This window comes from Monodon monoceros, unplaced genomic scaffold (assembly GCF_005190385.1).
Source record: "Monodon monoceros isolate NGI ecotype Baffin Bay Population unplaced genomic scaffold, NGI_Narwhal_1 Super_Scaffold_12, whole genome shotgun sequence".
NCBI classification, from domain to species: domain Eukaryota; kingdom Metazoa; phylum Chordata; class Mammalia; order Artiodactyla; family Monodontidae; genus Monodon; species Monodon monoceros.
Genome location: NW_021703768.1, coordinates 134,772,259 through 134,782,338, shown reverse-complemented (window position 1 = coordinate 134,782,338; position 10,080 = coordinate 134,772,259). Strand labels below are relative to the sequence as shown.

Genomic DNA, 10,080 nt, shown 5'->3' with positions numbered 1-10,080 from the left:
GAATAAATAAATCCAATTCGAATCTGTTTATATAGGTTTTGACTTCATTGTAATCTTGTTTCTGGCCTTATGTTTTCTTGACTGAGTCAGTAGTAAAATTGTTAAAACAGGGAGGAAATCAAAGGAAAGGCCTTGCTATCTTGGGCAGTTTCCTACTCCAGACATTAGTCATGTGGCCTCTGTAATTTCTCATTTACCAGGCTATATAAAGAGACTCATAAAACTGCCTCCTGGCAATGTAGCAGGCTTCATGATTAATCTTAAGTAGTCTAAGGCACCAGGATGAAAGGGGGCTATAAAGAGTTAACGCAATTCCCAGAAATTTTAAAAACTTGTTTTCTATAGAGATATCAAACTGGTGGAAGGGAAGTTACTCTGAATTTGATTGATTAATGCCTACAGGAATTACATCTGCTAAATGTAGAGTTTGCGTTTACAATTTTAGCCAGATACAAAGGTTGCTCAGGATTGGGGATTTACCATTTAGAGTACAGAAGCCAGAGGCTTGAATTTCCAAGGAGAGCCGGCAACACGAATCTAGGTTGAAGGATGTTAATTTCTTTTCTAACACACAGAAGTTGAGGCTTTACAATTTCAAGATGCTCCAATCTAGTGGCAACATTTTATCCACCATTAGGTGTGTATCTTCTGTGTATGTAGGCATTGCCAACCTCAAAGGCCAGACTGGTTTCTGGTAGCAACTGGCTCTCTAGGAACTAACCAAAGACAAAGCAAGGAACAGTGTAGGGGTATTTTTGGGAAGGGGCCAAGGGAGAGGGCATTTGTGGAGGGTCGTGGTGAGGCAGGGAAGTAGAAAAACTGGAGAATAAGGAGTCCTGCCAAAGCCCAGAAGACCAGCAACATCCTTGATTCATTCTGTGCACAACGTGTTTCAGGCTTTGTATCCTGGGTAAGTGTGGAACAGTTCCTGCTGCACAAGGTGTGTTCACATTTAAATTAAGGTAGGAATGCTGGTCAGTGCTAGGGACTTGGACAGAACAAATGGATTTCCTAACCTTGGGAAGGTGGTGTGTACACTGATCTGTTTTTAACTGTGGACTAAAAGACAAACACATACTACTTGATTTCATACTACAGTAAAATTCTTTGAACAAATTCTTTAAACCAAGGGGTCGGAATTTTAAAATTACAGATAGTGAATAGGTCTAATTCATTTATTCATACATCCACTCACTTATTCAACAGAAGTTTATTGAGCGCCTATTCTGTGCTAGGCACTGCTGAGCCATCACAGATGTGGTCTCTGACGCTAAGGAGTTGACAGTCTAGGCCAGTCAGTAAGGGGGTTAAAAAAAATTCTGGCATCATTGCTACTCTGCGGCTGCATCGGGTGAGGATCAGCCCTTCTAACTAACTCTCCCACGTGGTCCTGGCAGGTAAGTATGGGTGTGAGCGCGTGTGGCTCCTGATGTTTGGGGAGTGTGAAAGAGCACGTGTCAGAATGGCGCGTGTCACAGTGCGCGTGCAGATGTCGGCGTGGTAAGCGTCTCCATTGCGGCGGGAGCCCGCCTGTGTGGGCTGCGGGAGGATTGTGTCTCCCGCCCACTTACCGGGGGCGGCGCGGGAACCACCCGGCCAGAGAGACTGCGAGTGACCGCGTGTGCGCGCGCGCGCCCGTGCGGGGGAGGGGCGCGCCGCGCTGGCAGCGCCGCGCGCAGGCGCAGAGCGCGAGAGCCCGGCCACAGCCGCCGCAGAGCGCCGGGGGCTGGAGGAGTGAACGAAAGAGGCTATGGCCGCCGCTGGCTGCTGAAGAGCTCGGCCCGCGAGCGCCTGCCGCCGCGTACGATGGTGACCGCACGGGTCGGGCCGTTGCCGCCGCCGCTGCCGCCGCCTCCCAAGACGCTGCATCCAAGGCCTGGCGCGGAGGAGCCGCCGCTGTGAGCCCCGCCGTCCCGGCCCCCGCCGCCGCCGCCGCCCGAGGAGAAGAGGAGGGCAGGCGAGAGAGCCGGGGAGTTGCGGAGTCCGTCTGTCCGCTGGCGGCGCTGCCCCGCGGGGAAGGAGGCCGCAGCCTGAGGTGACCGAGCCGTCCGCCCCGGCCGGCCCATTCCTATCCCGGTGCCCGGTCCGCATGCCACATCCTCTTTTACCCCGCTTCGCCTTCCCTCCTCCCTTCCCCCATCCAGTCGCCCGCTCTGTCCTCTTCTCCCCCTTCTCCCCTTCCCCCGTTCGCCTCCCTCCTCGTCTCCCAAGCTTCGGCGGCGTCCACATCCCCTCTTCACCCGCAGCGCCCCTCTCCCCCTCCCAACCGCCAGTCCCTCCCGCGGTCCTCCTGGCCCCCTCTTAGGCTGTCTCCGACTCTGCCCTCCCCTCCCGGGGCCCAGCTTAGAGCCCCCTTTCCGGGCTCCCGGGCCTTGTCTGCCGCGTTTCCACCCTCCACCTTCCTGGAGCTATCTCTTATTTCCCCCGGCATTCCTAAGATGCCCTCACTCCAAGCGCTCCCCCATCGCCTCTCCAGTACCCCATTTCGGGGCCTTTTCTAAGCCCCTTCCTGAGCTGCCCCTTTCCTAGTTGCTCCTTTTTAGCTCCTTTCTTGCAGTTCCCACTTCCAACTTTCCTTCTTTTTCGTTTTTGCCCACTTTGCTCACAAGCTTCCCTCCCTCTTTTATTTCACCCTAGTCTTCTTCGGTTTACGCAGCCCCAAACTCAGCTTCTCCCCTTTCATTCGGTTTGAGGTTGTTTGGGGGTGCGGAAAGGCCTGCCAAGTCATTCTTCAATTGGGGACCCATTTGCTCTGCATCGCGTCTGTCAGTCCTTTTTTTTACAGTAAAAGGGGTCCTCATCCCTTTTTGTCCCCATCGCTTCCTCTCTCGTTTGCCATCCTTTCTGCATCCCCCTCCACTTATGCTTTTACCAACCAAGGACCCCGAGACCCTTGCCCTCCTTCATCAGTGGGTCCCCTTTCTGTTCAGGGATGAAGAACTTCGCCCGTGTCTTTCTTCAGAATCTTTTTGGTGCGTGGCGCGGCGGAGCCAGCACCCTTGGCCAGACAGGAGGGGAGCTCCCTGGCACGGGCCTCTCTCCTGGCAGAGTTTTTGTGGACGTAATCCCTTAGCCCCGCGGCAGCGCCTGCTTTGCAGCGAGCTGGGTTGGGGTTACTATAGTTCAAACGCAACTGAGATCAGCAGGCGTGGGGGGCGGGGGAGGAGGTGCGGGGAGAGAGGAAGGGGGCTTTGCAGTGAGAAGGCATCAAAGATTAATGGATGGCTTTGCATCTCAGTCTGCAGTAAACAGGAAACTAGTTTGAAAGGAAAGGAGAGGGACTGTGTGTCTTTTTATTTTTTAAAATACGGACTGTGCAGTTCTGGTGAATCTTGAATCCTGCCCAAAGGATGAGCTGTCGGTGCTGCAGTCATGACCCAGGCTGAGTGCCCAATGACAGAGATAGCAGTTTTTATTTCCTCTGTCTGGCTGCTTAAGTTGAAGGATGGCCCTTGTATTCAGAGTGGACTCCCTATCTTTGTCGATTTGGAGATGACCAGAAACCACAGAATTGCTAGTAGTTTATGTGGAAATCAGGTACATACAAAGTTAGCTAGCAATGAGTGGGAGTGGGGAGGACCAGCTATATTTAAAACGTGTGCCAATGCTTATGTAAGAAGTGCGTTCTTCTCCCTGGTATCTAAGTTTTTGGCTGAGTTTACTTATGATTTTAGGTTTTTGCTCTGCCCTCTGACATTTTCAGGGATATGGACAGCCAGAAAATCTGTCTTTCTGAAGATTGGCTTTAGCTGATGGTAGAATTTTGTTTTGTTTTTCAAATTGGATTGGACAAAGAAAGGGGATTGATGATGAATGATAGTTTTTCTTCTGTGCTGAGGGAAAAAGGTGTAAAAACTTTCGGCATTAAATTATCTAATACTCTACTGAATAATTTTAAATTGGATTATATGGCATTCTTTGTTTTGTCCAGGAGATGTGAATTCTGTTCATTTTTTGGGTAAGATAACATTTTCATTTCTTTTTCTTATTAACATAATTCTTCAGTAGATGAGAAGAGCTATGACTTTAAAAACTTAGGTTTTTTCATATTGTTGATGATTTGTTTGATTTCTTCATATTCAAAACCAAAATGTAGTGTTTTCAGGGAAGTGTAGAATGAGGCCCCCTGTGTGTCCTAACCACAAACGTGAAGGATGAACTGTGCAATGTTATACTTGTACAGGACATTCTTGTGTTTGTAAGTAGCAATTTGCTGCTTCCAAGCCTGGGAATGTCATTTAATGAAATCGTTTGGTCCTCTTTTTGGTTAGCTTTTGTTGAGCCTTTTTTTTTGCCGTTATTGGAAAGAAAGGATGGATTTTTTTTTTTAAAGCTGTTTTACTGTGTAAAGCACCTATGAGTCGCATTTAGTTTTCATTACTTTCTGAGATGGTGTGGTGGAGTGTTACTTTCCCAGTTCTTTCCACATTTCAAGGAGGAAATTTAAAAATCATGCACATTTGTGACCTCCTAGAGGGGTGGGATAGGGAGGGTGGGACAGAGACGAAAGAGGGAGGAGATATGGGGATATGCGTATACGTATAACTGATTCACTTTGATATAAAGCAGAAACTGGTGCACCATTGTGGAGCACTTATACTCCAATAAAGATGTTTAAAAAAATATCATGCACAGAAAGCAAAATGTACGTAACTGAACAAGGCAGGAGGTATCTTATAATATTTGGCTTTGGAGAGTGTCAGGCCTTTGAATTTTCTTTGCCTTCAGCTCTTGTGCTTATTTTCGAGGCTTATTTGGTATTGTTTTGGTTTTAAGAGAATTTTGAGCTCCCTCTGACATACAATATGCTCATTAGCACTAACAAATCTAAGGAAAAGATAAATTAGGCTTGAACCAAACATCTTGGTGGTATAATAATCTCTTTACCCCAGTAGAGAAGGCTCCATTTTTATTTCATGTTTTTAAGTTAGTCATTTGGCACGTGTGAGTGATTTCAGGTATCTGCAAGTAAGATATATTTCAACATTTTGTTTAGGTGTTGGTTTAGTGTGTGGTGCTGGAGTGTGGTGTATGGTATTTATCTGTGATGGTCACCACCCTATCATGTGGCACTTCTGCTGTAGAAAGGTTCAAAATGTGTTTTTTTTCCCTCCCTCTTTTGTTTCCACAGCTCTTGTGGGTAACATTTTAGATTTGGTTTTCTATGTGTTAAATTTGTTTCCTCCATGTCCCTCCCTATACATGGCCAGTTTGCCAGCGATGTACTGAAATATCACTCATATACAGAAATAAATGAAACATTTAGTAAGCAATATATTTGTTATTAAAGGGGATATTTCGTTCTCTGCAGGCAGTAGAGTTTAGGGATCTGTCTTGGATGTTCTTCTGTATCAATAGCTTTAGGAACCCAAGATTTTCTTTTTATTCTTCTGTTTGTGAGGCAGGAGTAGCGGTAATTAAGAGGGAATGTATACCATTCTGATAATGGCCTTTTATAATAGAAATATGGTCCTCTGTAAGAACTGGGAGATTTTTTCCTTAGCATTTCAAATTTTGATTTCTAATGCAAGATTGGTTTAAATTTTTTCTTTACCCCTGTAAGAGCTACAATAAATAGTGAAGTGGGCACAGTTAAAAATAACGAAAGCATTAAAAACGTACAAAGGCTCTAAGTCAGATGAAATACATATGGACCACGAATATTTTAAATTTATGTATGTATGTATGTATTTATGGCTGCGTTGGCTCTTCGTTGCTGCGCGAGGGCTTTCTCTAGTTGCAATGAGTGGGGTCTACTCTTTGTTGCGGTGTGCAGGCTTCTCATTGCGGTGGCTTCTCTTGTTACGGAGCATGGTCTCTAGGGCTGCGGGCTTCAGCAGTTGTGGCTTGCGGGCTCTAGAGCGCAGGCTCAGTAGTTGTGGCACGTGGGCTTAGTTGCTCCGTGGCATGTGGGATCTTCCCGGACTAGGGCTCGAACCTGTGTCCCCTGCATTGGCAGGTGGATTCTTAACCACTGCGCCACCAGCAAAGTCCTGGACCACAAATATTAACTCAGTAATTGTCTCTTTTTGTTGTTGTTGTTACTTACAAAAGCAGTAGTGATTTATATTGGATTCTAGAATATGGAAAAATACTTTTCCATTATAGAATAAAGCCGGTCAGTGATATTTTTACCTAGGTCCAGTCACACTGGTGACAGGTGGTTTGTGAGAAAAATCTATCATTTGTGTACTTTGTTTTTGTGGTACGCGGGCTTCTCACCGCTGTGGCCTCTCCCGTTGCGGAGCACAGGCTCCGGACGCACAGGCTCAGCGGCCACGGCTCACGGGCCCAGCCGCTCCGCGGCATGTGGGATCTTCCCGGACCGGGGCACGAACCCGTGTCCCCTGTATCGGCAGGCGGACTCTCAACCACTGCGCCACCAGGGAAGCCTCATTTGTGTACTTTGAAATGAACTCCAAGAGTGCATTCAGTTATCAGTTTGACCACCAGAGTAAGTAGTTACTTTCTGTGTATTTCCTTAAGTCATCTAGTTAGCTTAGGCACATTACATTACACTTTTTACCAAGAATTTATTTTTTCAAGTTGGCTGCTCCCCACCAAATAATACATGGGTATACTGAAACATTTGGCAAACAGAAAAAGATAGAGGGGAATAAAAACCACTCCAGGGCCACTGTTGGAAGGATGTTAATGTGAATATTTTGGTGTATTTCTTCCCAGAATATATATTTTTTTCTTTATGATATCATGAGCTTTGAGAAATTTAGGTTCCTAAATGGCATAATTTGTAATAAATGTTGATTAGAGATTTTATTTCTGAGTGCTTTTTTCTCCTTAGGACACAGCTATTTGGTTGTGATTCTCTCACAATATTATCTTTTTCTTATGTAGGAAAATTATTAAAGCAGTCTTGTTCTTTTAAAGTAATCAGAATTATAGTTCTTATTTATAAAAATGTTAATTCTACATTATTGATAGGATATACATAACATTTGGGTAGTGGGAATGATATATAATAAATCAGTTTTTAAGTGATTGAAAAACTTATATTAATCGTTTGCTAAGTTGAGCTGCCTTTTTTTCCCCCAGCTATCTGAGCTAGGAAGCTATGAAAATTAGAGGGTGAAATGGAAATACTGACAAATATTTAACCATAGCATAGCAATCTGTCACTATAATTTTCTTCAGAAATCAATGTTTTCATTTGTCCTGTAATGTCTGAAATTACTGCCAAAGCTAGAAGTGTGTTTTGCTTTCTCAGCAAAGTTCTTAAAAGAATATTGTCAGAGCCAACAATCTAGAATTATCATTAGTCCTAAAATTGTCCTTTACCACTTTAGTTTGTTCTGTTCTCTTGTCTATAATTCCTTGGATTAATTTGCAGCTGTATCATATAAATCAGTATTACGCCAAATTGTCCTTTTAAATAGTAGATTGTCTGGGAGATCCTTCATTTCCTTTCTTTTTTTTTTCTTCTCCCCATTCCACCACTACTAATCAACAGCTAAGCAAAGACACAGGCTGCAGACTCACAATGCCTGACTTCTTCCATGTGCCCGCATGTTTGTGTATCAGGGGAAGAATTTAATGAGCTTTTTCCTACTTTGAAGGCAGATTGTGGGAATTTCAGACTAAGAATTTAATTTTAATGATTCAGGGAAACAATATTGCAAATAATGTTATCTTTACCTATATCATGAGTTCTCTGAACTGTATCTGTATCACGTAAATTCAGTACTTCAGTTTTGATTTTAAGTAATAAGGAAAAGGATAGACTACGAGAAGCTGTGTGCTAAATGTGCAATCATGAAATTCTTATTGAATAACTTAGGCTTTTTCATGTAATAACTATTTAAAATTTGCCCTCTTTTTTAAAAGCTGCATAAATCTCAAAGATCTTTATAGGAGTGAATTTTTCTTTTCAAGGTAATTGGACAAAGGTTACAGTATTCTTATAGGGTGTTTTGTTAAATGCCTAAATTTGGAATTAGGAGCTTTTTTTTGACCATGCCGTGCAGCTTATGGGATTTATTTATTTACTTATTTATTTTTGGCTGCGTTGGGTCTTCGTTGCTGTGCACAGTCTTTCTCCAGTTGCGGCGAGCGGGGGCTGCTCTTTGTTGTGGCGCGCGGGCTTCTCACTGTGGTGGCATCTCTTGTTATGGAGCACGGGCTCTAGGAGCACTGGCTTCAGTAGTTGTGGCACGCAGGGTCAGGAGTTGTGGTGCGCAGGGTCAGGAGTTGTGGCGCACGGACTTAGTTGCTCTGCGGCATGTGGGATCTTCCTGGACCAGGGCTCAAACCCATGTCCCCTGCATTGGCAGATGGATTCTTAACCACTGCGCCACCAGGGAAGCCCAGGAGCTTTTTATAAACACATTTTGAGGTCTGAACATTTCATCAGAGTCTTAAAGTTGAGCAGACCTGAGAGAGTCCATGTGAAAACACAATACAAAGCTTATTTCCTAAATATCTAGAAGTAGTAGGTGTGTCTAAGGAGCTTTTTTTACATTGTAACATAGTTTTTGTGTAGTATGTGAGAATCCATTAGATTGATAAGAGGATATCTGAAAGCTATTTGAGGTGACTTATTTTTATATATTGTATCTCCTGAATTTTAGGTCTGCTCCAAGAAAAAAACATGGCTGCAAAGGAGAAACTGGAGGCAGTGTTAAATGTGGCCCTGCGGGTGCCAAGCATCATGCTGTTGGATGTCCTGTACAGATGGGATGTCAGCTCCTTCTTCCAGCAGATCCAGAGGAGTAGCCTCAATAACAATCCTCTTTTCCAGTATAAGTATTTGGCTCTTAATATGCATTATGTAGGTAAGTGTCTACAGCATCTTTCTTAAGCTTCTAGTGAGCATTCTGATTTATTTTATGTCTTTGAATATTCTTAAATTTGGGTAAAATGAAGTCCTTTTACATTGAGATGACAGTAATATAGTCGATGAGTATGAATCTTGTTTATAGTCTTATTTGTCTTACAGCTGCACATGAATTATTAGGGGTAGAGGAAAACAGATAGTGTTGGATTTATTTTACTGTATGAAACTAGAAGGCAGAAGAAAACATTTTATTTTTTAATTTATTTTTTTCTTCTAGGTTTATAAGATATAATTGATGTACATAGAAGAAAACATTTTAGATTTTAATATGAATAAAATAAATAACAGGAAATACCTTTCCAGGCATTTGGCCTGTTCTAATTTGTCATTATTTTGGGGTTTGGTAGTAATTCAGAAAGTAAGCTTTTTAAAATGCAGTATTTTTATTGTTCTAAAACATTAGTATCATTTGAAGATAAAGTATTCATTTCAGTTAAATGAAATATGGAAAATGATATTATAATATTAAAGTACTCCTTGAAATATAATTGATATGATTTGGAGTTAGTGGTAGAAATAATGTGGAAAGAAATTAGAGTTAAAGGTTAAAGAAATTAAAGTCAAGAGATACAGGCAGGAAGCAGATAAAATCCATCTGGAATAAAAGTCATGATTCTTAATTTTTAGGTTAGTTTTTGTTTTATATGTAATGAGAGCAACAATATATTTTCATTTAACATTGCTGTTTTATAATTCAAGATGTGGTGTGAATGATGTACTGTAGTGGTTTTATTAATATTTTTATTATTAGAATTGTCAACAAGTATATCTTTTTAAAATTTGTGAAGGTTATCTTTACAAAATTGTTAAGGGTTGTCCTGTCTCTATGAGACTTATTTTAATCTATAAAAGAACTTTCTGCGTTTCAGAGCTTAGCCCTGAGAACCCCTTACAGCTCTAAGAGATTACCAAGTAAGCTATTGTGGGAAGGAGTATGGTATAGTAGAAAAGACAGTGCACGAGAGGCAGAACATCTGGGTACAATAAACTCATCTCTCTTAGTTGGCACTACCTTGGGAAGGTCTCTGAAATGAGAAGGTTCTTTTATGCTGCAAAACACTAATTCTCAGCCCTTTATTCAAGGCTTGTATGTTAGCCAATATACGGAAAATAATTCCAGTCTGTAGTAGAACAGTTGGGTACTTGGTTTAGAGTTTTAGCTTGATCAGCTAAAGTAATTCGTACTGTGGTTTTAAAAATGTGGTTATCGGGGCTTCCCTGGTGGCGCA

At 42.8% G+C, this 10,080-nt stretch overlaps 1 protein-coding gene across 1 annotated transcript in view; it reads left to right on the top strand.

Annotated features, from left to right (window-relative positions):
- The first annotated feature begins 1,709 nt into the window (after positions 1-1,709).
- The window catches only part of RNF145 (ring finger protein 145), a 65,107-nt gene continuing 56,736 nt past the window's right edge, over positions 1,710-10,080 (top strand). Inside the window, exons 1-2 of the mRNA XM_029216576.1 lie at positions 1,710-2,035; positions 8,586-8,789. Of these exons, the coding sequence (XP_029072409.1) occupies positions 8,606-8,789 (184 nt within the window). The 5' untranslated portion in view covers positions 1,710-2,035; positions 8,586-8,605. The remainder of the gene's footprint in view (positions 2,036-8,585; positions 8,790-10,080) is intronic.